This window comes from Synchiropus splendidus, chromosome 7, assembly GCF_027744825.2.
Source record: "Synchiropus splendidus isolate RoL2022-P1 chromosome 7, RoL_Sspl_1.0, whole genome shotgun sequence".
Taxonomy (NCBI): domain Eukaryota; kingdom Metazoa; phylum Chordata; class Actinopteri; order Syngnathiformes; family Callionymidae; genus Synchiropus; species Synchiropus splendidus.
In genome coordinates, this window is record NC_071340.1 from 13,911,943 (window position 1) to 13,923,154 (window position 11,212).

Genomic DNA, 11,212 nt, shown 5'->3' on the forward strand with positions numbered 1-11,212 from the left:
ACGCTCAGTTAGTGATATTGAGTTTTGAAGCTTGATGGATATGCAGCAGAGCGGATACATTTCTCAACTGCGGAAAGATCGAGATTTCAAAATTCTGTTGACTCATCATAGTTATTCATGATACGTACTCTGGAACTACGTTTTGTGAACGTGTTTTCTTAAAACGTAACCGAGTTGTATATGCATCATTCATTCAGTATCCATCTAATGTAATATGTGCGGCCTTTAATGATCTCCGTCATTGATCAATACAGAGATTAGGAGGTGCCGAGATTGAGCTCGACGACGCAGGAATCCCTTATCACCATAGTGACGTATCACCCAATCAGAGGACGTTTTACAAGGACATGTCAACCCATCAGCCAATCAGGCACTTAGTTGTTAAAGAGCCGGACAGTTTGAACAGACGGGGCAAAGCGATTTTAACTGACAACGTAAATGCCAAACAAGAGTCGAGATTCGACATAGAAACCATCCACCTGGAGGTAAATAAACAGTTTGATGGAGTTAGGCCTCTCGTATGTCCATGCATGAGACTCACTGTCTAAAGCTGAAACTAGTTGCATTTTCGTTACTCACCAGATCGACTTAGAGTTTACACATAAAAGATGTGTTGTCGTTTATTTTGTGCGAATATATGTGCGACGATTAGGCATCAAATGGACACACTGCTTGAGTAAAATTGCATGCTAAGCTAAACTTAACCACACGTTAAAGTTTCGTTTTAGCATTGAGGAAATAGGACTGACTGATCATCCACTGAATATTTCTTCACACTGTGTGAAAGTGAAATGACCAGAGAATAAAATCGCTGACGCTAAAACTTGGACCAAAACACAATGCGTACGTGTATAAGTTATAAAACTGACTTTGCATTCAATCGCATGTGACGGTTTAAATAAGTATTTACTTCATGGCAGCTGGCCGCTTGAGATTACATGATAAGTGCTTTTTAAACACAAAGAAATGGACTCTGTTGTGTGTCATTGCTGTCCATTCCTTCCCCAGATGTCCTCAGATGAAGAGCAAGTGAGCGGCCCGGTTATACCCAAATCTAGTCGAGGAAGCTCTGTCTCATCTGAGCTGCAGGTGAGTGATGCAAAGCTACAAAAGCAAAGTCACCCTCTCCTGTCACCATTTGTTTTAACCTTTATCAGGAGGAATATGAAGAGCTACTTCGCTATGCAGTTGTCACACCAAAGACCGACACTTTTAAAGGTGCACGCTTGCAGGCACCAGACACTGCGCATCTGTCTGGAGCGGGTCAGGCTTCCCTCAGAACAGAACATGCAAAACCTCATCTCCCACCAGGTATTATGGTTGGCTGTCGACAGCTCACAAACAGTGCGTCTTTTTTCCCCATTGGTCCTTGTTCACTGCATCCATGACACTCTTCAGTTGTCTTTCTCTTTCTCTCCATCCTTTCCACTCTACTTTTCGCAGAGTGATGATCTCTTACAAGCCTTTCACTTTCATTACCAGACCCAGCGACAGAGGTCGACCAGGGAAGGCCAAGCACCAGTGTTGCTTCCTCGGGAGCTTCTCCGCTCTTTGTTCCACATTCAAGAGCATCTCGTGGTAAGTCTGACCTAAATAACATCAAATCAATGTCAACTGCAACCAGGGTCATCTTTTTTTTCCTGACTTTCTCTCAGCTGAACAGTGGTTGAGTCGGACAGCTGTCAGAGATTTGGCAATTTCAGAAGCTCCGTCAGACAGATTGCACACACCATCAGTGAGGTCAAGGTCAAACAGCCCTGACCCCGCTGCACCCGCGCCAACAGAAGTGTTCATCTGTGAGGAGAAGATCACCTCGATGGGGAACATCCTGGACATGTGCAGCAACCAGCTGAAGGTAAATTCACGTGGAAATCATGCACGAATTCAAGCATTAAGAGGAGGATCCATGTCTTAAATATAATAATAAATAAATAATAAAAAGTAATCACTGCGAAAAGTTAGATAGGCCAAAGTGAAATACATGTCAATAAAATGTGGAAGAAACGTTTTTTAAAAGTCATTTGAGAATCTCTTTCTCTCTCTTTTAAATGAGACAAACGTCATCATGGAACTCCGAAAGTGGAAGCTCATTTTCATGGAGCAACACCAGCAGGAGATGAAGAAGGAAAAGGAAAGACAAGCTGCTCTCACAGCTGATCTGAGGTCCGAGAATGACAGTCTGAAGGAACTGATCCGCACCTATGAGACGTCAGCCCAGAGGAAAGATGAGGTTACTGCGCAGTGTCCTCTTGTAGTGCAGCATTGTTGGCTGCATATTCAACTCAGCTCACCACAGTCATGTGTCTCCTCAGGTCATCGTAAACCTGAAGCAGGTTCTGCAAAAACAAAAGGAAAACCTGGAGAGGATGAAAACCTTCACACAGTGGAGGCTGAAACACACCGAAGCAAAAGAAGAGGTAAATGCTGTTGGTTGTTCACAATTCTTTGGGCTAAAAACACTTGCGTCACTTCTTACTCAGTTGTTTGAATGTCATTGTACTCCATTTATTTTTGTTTGCTCACCGCCAACAGCATAATTGTATTGACTTAAAGCCACTTTTTTTGTTTATCTGTTGCACAAAATTTCATTCTTTCCCAAACCCTGTACATGAAGTTAACACTTTCCTCAACAAGTCCACCGTGGCTTGTTCTTTTTGCGGCACACTCCATGCAGTCATGTAAGACACGGGCTGGAGGTGAAGCATAACTAGCCTGCTGACTAAGCAACACCTAGGCCATCTCAGTGATGCATTTATGACACATTCATGGTCTGCTGGCGCTCTTCCAGGCTTACGCTTTACAGGTGGCAGACAAGCACTACAGCATGCAGCTGAAGAGGAAGGTGTGGCTGGGCTGGCACTCTCTGATCCAGAAACACTGGAAGGTCAAAGTGGAGCGGGCCTGTCGTGCCAGGGCGGAGGAGGTCTGCACTCAGCTGTCGACGGATTATGAGGCCAAGCTGGCGGACGTGAGTCCCTTCCAGTGCCTTTTGTGAAGGTTTAATATTTTGCTCATTGATGACAGATGTTTGCCGGACCATATCATGAATGAATACATCCTAATAATTCATTTTCACCTGCGTGTTCCTTCATTGGGCTGGTGGATGACACTCACAACTACAGACAATTGGCTGGATTCAAACCTGTGAACTTCATGCTATGAGGCTGCAGTGTTAACCACAATCTTTTCATAGCTAAAACACTAAAACTCGACACCCTCAATCATGGTCATCAAACACCAAAAAAGTTCAGGTTCTATTGATGTTTTATTGTTCTGCAACCTGTTGTTTTGTAATATTGCTTCGTCTTGTTCTTTGTTTTCAGCACTGTGAGGCTTTGGAAAAGGCTCATGCTGAGATCCAGAGACTTCGACTAGAGCGAGAGCGATATGAGGAGTCGATGAAGAAAGCTTTTATGAGAGGCGTGTGTGCGCTCAACATGGAGGCGCTTCACATGTTCAGCCCCACAGAGGGAAGGCCAGAAGCACCAGATACAGGTGTCTGGGTTTCATTCATTTTTATCATATGATAACAAGCACTTCACTCACTAACTTGTTCGAACTTCATTTCTGAACCACTGCTACTTTTTAGTTATATTTCTCTGCATGAATTAACATCAGTGTTGTAAAGAGAGTGAAGCCTAATGAGGATCACCCCTTTCAATAATTACGGTCATCGGTTATGTTATTTATTGAAGAGACAAAAATCTCTCATGCATAACTAAACATACACAAGTCTGCAATTTTTCATGACAGTCTTAGTCAGTTGAAAACTCTGTTTGGGTTTGAGAGTTTGCTCAAAGGCACATAATCTTCTAAGATATGAAATACAATAGGAAATGTATTTTAAATAAGTAAAAATTGATACAGGTTTGGGTGCTAGAATGATCATAGATTGTGTGTGCTGGGCCACACTTGCTGATGCCACTGAGATTAGCAGTGCAGGAACAGTACAGCCGACGTATTAAATGTGATGTCAATGTTGTCCATGGTGCTGTAGAGTCTTTCCCTCCAAGAGATGAGATGGTTTCTGCCACGAGGGACAGCCCGGGTCACTTTGAGCCTCCAGGCCCTTCGACTCACTACGACAGTGACGACATGGTGAGGGATCTATTTAACAGTAGCTAAAGCTGTGTGTACCTTTTATTCATTCACTCATTCTGGGATGCCAGACACACACATGCATATCCATGTTTTTGAGCTGTGGGAGGAAACTAGAGTGCGCTCAGGCAACCCATGCTGGCATGTCTGCCAAAAGTGACCTCTGTTGTCTGGTGATCGACCCCTCAGATGGGTGCACCTTCTTCCAGGGCAGACGGCCTTCCCACCACCTCAGTAATGCACAGCTCTTTGCCACCAGGGGGCAGTAAAGGCTTCAACAGACAGGTAAAAAAGCACAGCATCAGCATTCAAATTTTGATTCCAACAACAGGATATATTTCACAGGGCGCCGGACGGGCTGCTGCATCGAGCCAACAAAAACCTGCAAAGACCATCACAGCTCGCATTACGGCACGATCAGATGTCGGTAGAAACCCGCGGGCTAATCTACGGGTGATGGGTGTGGCTCCGCCCATGACGTCTGTCGTTGTCGAGCGTCACCACCCCGTCACACAGGTACTTAGGAAGTCGTGAAGAGTAACCCTGCTGGATCTCACGTCTCCGTGTGTCTGCAGCTCACCATCGGACAGGCTACTGCGGCAAAGTTTCCTCGGTCCTCCCAGCAAGTCCCCGGCCCCTCAGGAGTCAAAGCTTCTTCACGGCACGGCGGCAGCTGCCAGGGACACGCCATTAAAGTAGTCGACTAGTTTACTTTCAGGGACTGCTTCTGGATTTTAATGTTCTTTTGTTTTTTGTTTTTCACAAATGTGAATTTATTTATACGCAGTTGTACATCAATGTACCACATGGTGGAGAGGTTTTAAGTATTTATGTTTTTATCCACACGAGTCCATCCAGCACACAATTGAGGGAATGAACTTCAATCGTGTTTTTAATAAATGACTTCACCTTACAAAATGCACACTAAACTCTGAGTTATTCTGTTCAATTCCAGCTCAGGAAATGATGCAGTTCTTGTTTCCAGGGCTCTCGGCTTCCATTCGAATCTTATCTGCAAGACAAATGCCCAACTCTCACAATCCTTGTCACTAACTGAGGATTCTGCAGGCCGTACCTGCAGCTTTCCTGTTGCCCGTCACAATGAGGCTGTTGAACAGTTCCTTCGCAGGATTTCTCTGCGCCAGCTCCTCCCCAAACAGCCAGATGAGCAGCATCCTGTTCCCATGCTCTTGGTAACTCTCCGAACCTTTGGGAAACATTCGTCATTATAGTTTTACTGCACTCAAGACACGTCCACAGTGTGTGTTGAGGAAGCTAGCTTGCTCTGACCTGTCCACTGACGTTCGATGGCAAAGATCTGGTCCGGCGTGAAGCCCCAGTGTTCTGCCAGCCGCTTCCAGTCTCCTGGTTTCAGGAGCTCATATGCCAAACGCCAGGCCATCGCTCGCAGCTGTTTGGTCTCGTTGCGGTGGTCCAGTTTAAAGGTCAGCGGGTACTCGCTGTGAATTTTCTCATTAAGTTCGGGGTTGGCCTGAAAGGGCAATGAAATCATGTCAGCAGAACGGCGACCTCAGAGTCATAAGAGCACTGGAATGATTGGCAGTGGAAATGTCAAGCTTGGAAGATGACAAGCGTAATTCGGTGTAATTCAATTGCTGGCTGGTTATGGCCGCTGCATGTGTTGCCACTGAAGGTGATGAATGTCACGGTGGATGGGGGTCTGAGATCTCACCTTCATCCACGTGCAGTACCGTTCAGCTTTGATGATCATGTCAACGATGATCACCTCGTCTGCTCGGGCCGCCACACCCAGCGCCGTCTTGTCCTGCTGCTCCAAACCATCAAACCGTCAAAGTGGAATTCTCCGCTCAAAGTGACAAAAGTTCTGTTTCTCACCCGGTCCCTCAGTGTCAAGTCCAGACCGGCCTTGAGCAGCATTTCCACCACATCTATCCGGGCCAGCTCAGCAGCCAGATGCATCGCTGTCTGAGACCTCTGAGGTGGAAGGAGTGGAGAAACATGAGGCACTGTGTCAGCCCTATATTTCTTGACATTATTATGATTAATTAATTAACAAAAAAAAATACATATATATAATTTAATTTTTACTCTCCAGACAATAGGGAATCTTTGCAAGTGCAGGAGTTCCTGGTGCACTGATCACACTGATGCACAAGACACGTGGCAGCTAGGATGATAACAACAACAACAAACATGGAGGAATCCCTGAACAAAAGCAAACAGAAGCATCTGTTTGCTTTTGTTCAGGGAGGTTTTTCGCTACACAATGACCAGGGTTTCCACTACTCTGAATGTACTTGAAATTCTTATAAAATTGAAATTCTTACACAGATATTTTCAAGACATTAAAAGAGATTTAGTTTAAATGAGGTGATATAAAAACTTGAATACAGCCACCATCGTGATTTATTGTGCTATTGTCAAACTGATGCAAAATAAACAATATTTTGTTGTTTGAATGTATGTGTGGGTCCTTTCATTCAGTAACATACCAAATTCATTGAAATTGAAAAATGTGGCTTTTTGTGGCAAATATTGTTATACCATTAAACTACGATTAATTGAGATTAATACAAATTCTCAAATTAATTAGATTATTTATTTTAACCAAAACGCCCCCCTAGTTTTAATATTTGTTTCCTGAATGATCAAAATGAAGTTGAATCTGTGCTTCCACCCTGATGTGAATCAAAAGTGAGCGAACTCTTTGTTGTGCTTCTGTCCTGAGGCTTTCTAAACTAAACTGTTCCATCCAACTGCACCACCTTATTTATTTTGGTTATGACATCACATTCTGCTCTGAAAGAAAGTTGACATGAGCTTAATCCTGGTGATTTGGATGGATAGATTCCCTTATTGCCTGTAATGAATGGCTCTGGATGAACATGCTAAAGCCGCAGCACTGGTGTTCAGATGCAGCCGTGTGATGCACCTTGTCTGTTGCGTTGATGTTGCAGCCAGCCTTCAGCAGTGAGTGAATGACGGGGATGTGACTGTTTCGGACGGCCAGGTGAAGAGGAGACTCCAAGTTCTGAAACAAAAACACATTTTTTTCCCACTACATTCTGATGGAAATACAGAGAGAGATTTTGTCCCTCAATGGTGGGTGTTGAGTCATGTTTCCTCACCTGGTTCTGGAAGTCAGTGTTGGCGTTGTACTCGAGGAGGAGCTGGACCAGAGAACTGTCTCCTTTCTCTGAGACTGGATGGAGGGCAGTGCATAGGGCCTACAAGCAGCAAGGTATGCTGTAAGTAATAACTTGCTTATTACCTGCTGCTATCTAGGATCAGAGGGAGCTGGTGCCTTCACCCCAGGTGAACCAGAGCACCTGCACCGATCCCTCATAGGCAGGAGGAGGACATGCAGTTGACATCAGGAGCCCTATTGCAGTACATGCCGTAGTTTGGATGTCGGGGTCACAGCCGGCTTCTAGCAGGGTCAGGACACATTCTTCTTCACCGTTACCTGCTGCCTGGTAAAGAGCCGTCTCGCCGTCCTGCCAGACACAGCATCTCTCTGTTAGATGACCCGAGCCTTTACTTCAGTCCACAGCAACCACACACAAGCAACAACTGGAGTCAGATAGTCGACTTGGTGTCTATTCTAATGCCTTAGATCTTGTCAGGACAGCAGCAGTGAACGCTAAAGAGCATATTCTTCATTAAGTTAAGGGCTCAGAACAGCGATGGAAGCCCAGATTAGAACAAAAAAAAAATAGTTACATGAGTAACATATTCATTGCTGCCACTTGTATATTGTTATTAGGGTCAAACTACTGAAAATATTTATGCGATTAACTAATTATAAGAACATATTAATTTCACCTGATATCGAGTGAACTGCGAGCAGAAAACCAAACCAAGACTGTCAAAGTGAAAAAATGCGCATTTCCGTGAAGGCACCACAGATGCACCAAACGCTGAGGTTGCCAACAGCTACGGTGAGACAGACCACTTAAATGAAGTAGTTTGTTTTTCCCACAGCACTTGAACGCAACCTCCAGTTGAAGCCTATTCTGGCCAGGTGGGAAAAACAAACTTGATGGTGAAAAAAAACAAGTATTTATTTATTTGGGCTTTTTTTTCTTAGCGATTTTTTTCTCTCTGATATAAGGGTTAAAAACACACAAATTACACACATGCTCTCATGTCAGTTTCAACATAAAAAAGAACTTTTCATGTTGATATAGACACATGCTTGTCATGATGTCAATCCATTTTGTCATGTTAGTGTAACATGTCTTGTTAACCTTGCTTGTATCTCCCACAAGCACTGGATATTTGACAACAATGTCATTCCAACTGTTGCCTATTCCATTATGTAATAATGGTATTACCTGGTTGACTTCATTCCGGATATCAAAACTCTCCAGCAGCAGCTGGAGGGCTTCCAGGTGGCCGTTCCTGGCGGCTAAGTGCAGCGGCGTGTCTCCTCGCTGGCAGAAGGGAAGGCGGGTAAACACTGGCATCAAAGACTGTTGACTTCACCACCATCGCCACGTGCTGATCAAAGGTACCGCGTTGGGACTCATGGTGGCCATGTTGTAATCCGGCTCCATCAGCATCTCCAGCATCTCAACACAGCCATGTTCGGCGGCCATCGCAAAACATTTGTGTCCCGTCTGGAATTCAGGAGGCTCAGTTTAGCTGCGGGACAGGTGTTAGTGGGAGGGGGGGCAGGAGGGCGCCTCACGTTGTCCTCCTTGTCGAGTTCCATCATTTGAATGTCGTTCACGATGTAATCCATGATTTCCGTGTGGTTGTTGATGGCGGCACAGTGCATGATGTTCAGACCTTCCTGGATCACAAATAAAGCCACTGTTATTCGGGTCTGGATGGGTCAAACTGCTTTCACTTTCCCATAAACACTATTTACTCATTTCCTCATTATGGCGCTTCTGGTATTCCATATAAATCTTCATCTGTCTTTCACAAACAACAAATCACAAACACAACCCCGTGGAGGAGCAGGAATGGGGCGCCACCTCCTGAAGAAGGGTTTTGCAGAGAAGGAAAGATCAGAGCGTAACAGAGGAGTAAAAAACTTCAAGCACCTCATTCTCGATCTTCTGCTCCGCTCCAGCCTTCACTAATAATTTCACCACCTCTAAACTGCCAAACCAGGCCGCCAGATGAATGGGGGCAATGCCATACTGCCAAAATAATAAACACGTTATCACACACTTTGTTTCATCTCAAGTCCTTCCGCTCTTCCTACCGTATCTTTCTGGTCCACCTTGACCCGCCTCTGCATCAGGAGCTCCACTGCTTCTTTGTTTCCTCCAGCGGCAGCGTAGTGAAGGGCAGTTCTGTTGTGCTGAGGCCAGCATGATGTCAAGGTTAGAGCTCTTCAGAACCACAAACACCTGAGGAGTTTAAGGTTTTACCACATTCTTTGCATTGGCGTTCAAGCCTCTTCCTAGAGCCCTCATGGTCTGCACGTCATTGTTCTTGGCTGCTTCCATGAACTGTTTCTCTGCTGGGAGCACTAAAGAAAAAGGTTGTTGAATTTAGAATATGACGTGAAAAGCTGTTTAAAAAAAAAAAAAGCCCTCCAGGTGGTAAACCACCTGCGCATGATGTCACCTTACTGTCTATGATTCAATACGCTCAAGTTGAGTGTGATATTCAGTGGAAATTGAAGAAACAAAATACATTTTTTTTTTCAATGCCACATTTTAATTTACATTTATGTTACACTATTAAACACCTTGTAAAATTCTTATTTATATAAATATTTTAAAAAGTTTAAAATACATAAAACTCCAGACTTATTTTCTGTGTATAACAACAACAATAAGATATAATAATAATGATTTAATTCAAATTTCAATGAAACTAAATGCTAAATGCACAAAACAATTGAACATTTTATTAATAAATAGAAAAACTGTATAAATAAACACTAAAGCTATTATTATTATATATAATGAGCCTGTTATTTTGTGCAATTTAACAACGTATACATTGTGATAGTCACTCACATAACATTGACCCACCTTGCTAGAAAGCTAGAATCCTCAGAACATGTCTAATATTATTACATAAGAATATTGTTGAGCAAAAAAGAAGTGTTGGAAATAAAGCACTTTTAAAAGCGACCAGTCAGAGTTTTCAGAACTGACAGCTGAGGCAAACACCGGAACGCATTAGCAATAGCTTGAATGTGTTGCCTCCAACAGCAGCTTCTCTTGTCAACATTAGATTTCCAGAACAGACATCCTGGTGTACTCACACATTTCCTGGTTGTCAAAGCTGCTTTCCTTTTCCGGCTCCTGCTGTTTCTGGAGCACAAAGTCTGTTAAGCCTTTCACTTTCACGGCCAGATTCTCTTTCTTCAGCCGATGCTTCTCCATGGTGGCTTTCAGGGCCAGCACCTTCCTCTCCATTGAAAGGTTGAAGTGACTCTGTCTGGACTATAAACCTGGAGCTTAAACGCGAAGGTTCCGTCATTAAACAATGCCTGTTGCCGCACCAAACCAAACAGCAGAGGACCCGAGATAAGCTGAAGCTGAAGTCTGATGTGGCTGCAGTCGGAAATGATAAACATGTGAGGCTGCCCGTGCTTTCTTAATGCTGCAGGCTGATCCATGTTTGTTCAACCGGCCCACACCCTTACGAAACCTCACGCTTCCATCAAGAGAGAACGTCGGCTTCTGCTGTTATGTTTGTGACAAGACGTAGTTAGTCAGCTTGTCTCTGCTAGAAAATTTGAGTGAACAAATATTAGACATGATGGAAGGTTTCTACAAGCTCCAGAAGAAGTTGGACTTGTTTGTCAAGTAACATTTGGATTCAGTTAAGAAGCAAAAATGTTGGAAACCATGAGCAGGTTCTGTTGACATGGACGAAACATCGCTCTGAAAATATAAAACCCACACTCTCACACATGATGTCGCTGAATGAAGGGATTAGCCAGTGGATGTGAGGGGCGGGGTTTCAACAATAACTTTGGATACACTGCAGTGTCATGATCTGTTAGTGTTTGAGGATGAGGTGTCAAAGAGTGACGCAGAGTGGGTGAAAATAATCTGCCTCAGAGATCCTCCAATGAAGCTCTTCATTCGACAGGACAGGATGTGACATCAGAGGAGGGACAAGTCACCAGAGGTCATACTGATATATTTATTGT

The 11,212-nt window shown here is 44.0% G+C and overlaps 2 protein-coding genes across 3 annotated transcripts; one reads left to right on the forward strand and one right to left on the reverse strand.

Moving 5' to 3' along the window:
• The first annotated feature begins 386 nt into the window (after positions 1–386).
• poc5 (POC5 centriolar protein homolog (Chlamydomonas)) lies at positions 387–5,012 on the forward strand. Its single transcript, XM_053870932.1, has 13 exons — positions 387–485; positions 1,009–1,089; positions 1,158–1,311; positions 1,483–1,578; positions 1,656–1,855; positions 2,054–2,230; positions 2,313–2,417; positions 2,789–2,968; positions 3,324–3,495; positions 3,998–4,098; positions 4,288–4,383; positions 4,444–4,614; positions 4,674–5,012. Exons 2-13 carry the CDS (start codon positions 1,009–1,011, stop codon positions 4,803–4,805), a joined length of 1,665 nt encoding a protein of 554 aa, XP_053726907.1. The 5' UTR covers positions 387–485; the 3' UTR covers positions 4,806–5,012.
• Positions 4,887–10,928, reverse strand: ankdd1b (ankyrin repeat and death domain containing 1B). Of its 2 annotated transcripts, none has more exons than XM_053870933.1 (15): positions 10,316–10,928; positions 9,468–9,568; positions 9,299–9,397; positions 9,135–9,233; positions 8,774–8,878; positions 8,598–8,702; positions 8,418–8,516; positions 7,479–7,577; positions 7,209–7,307; positions 7,013–7,111; positions 5,956–6,054; positions 5,792–5,887; positions 5,389–5,590; positions 5,174–5,305; positions 4,887–5,110 (listed from the first exon to the last, which is right to left on the reverse strand). In XM_053870933.1, the coding sequence occupies exons 1-15, from the start codon at positions 10,467–10,469 to the stop codon at positions 5,055–5,057; spliced, it is 1,644 nt and encodes a 547-aa protein (XP_053726908.1). In that variant the 5' UTR covers positions 10,470–10,928; the 3' UTR covers positions 4,887–5,054. The 2 variants fall into 2 exon arrangements, with proteins under 2 accessions (XP_053726908.1, XP_053726909.1); XM_053870934.1 differs by lacking the exon at positions 10,316–10,928 and adding an exon at positions 10,080–10,217.
• Positions 10,929–11,212: the final 284 nt, after the last annotated feature.

Coding starts and splice junctions, on each gene's coding strand:
- poc5 (XM_053870932.1), top strand. CDS start 1,009: ATGTCCTCAGATGAAGAGCAAGTGAGCGGCCCGGTTATACCCAAATCT. Junction 2,231..2,312: donor CAGCCCAGAGGAAAGATGAG/GTTACTGCGCAG, acceptor GTGTCTCCTCAG/GTCATCGTAAACCTGAAGCA. Junction 4,615..4,673: donor GTCACCACCCCGTCACACAG/GTACTTAGGAAG, acceptor GTGTGTCTGCAG/CTCACCATCGGACAGGCTAC.
- ankdd1b (XM_053870933.1), bottom strand. CDS start 10,469: ATGGAGAGGAAGGTGCTGGCCCTGAAAGCCACCATGGAGAAGCATCGG. Junction 9,398..9,467: donor ACGCCAATGCAAAGAATGTG/GTAAAACCTTAA, acceptor TGCTGGCCTCAG/CACAACAGAACTGCCCTTCA. Junction 8,517..8,597: donor CCACCATGAGTCCCAACGCG/GTACCTTTGATC, acceptor CCCTTCTGCCAG/CGAGGAGACACGCCGCTGCA.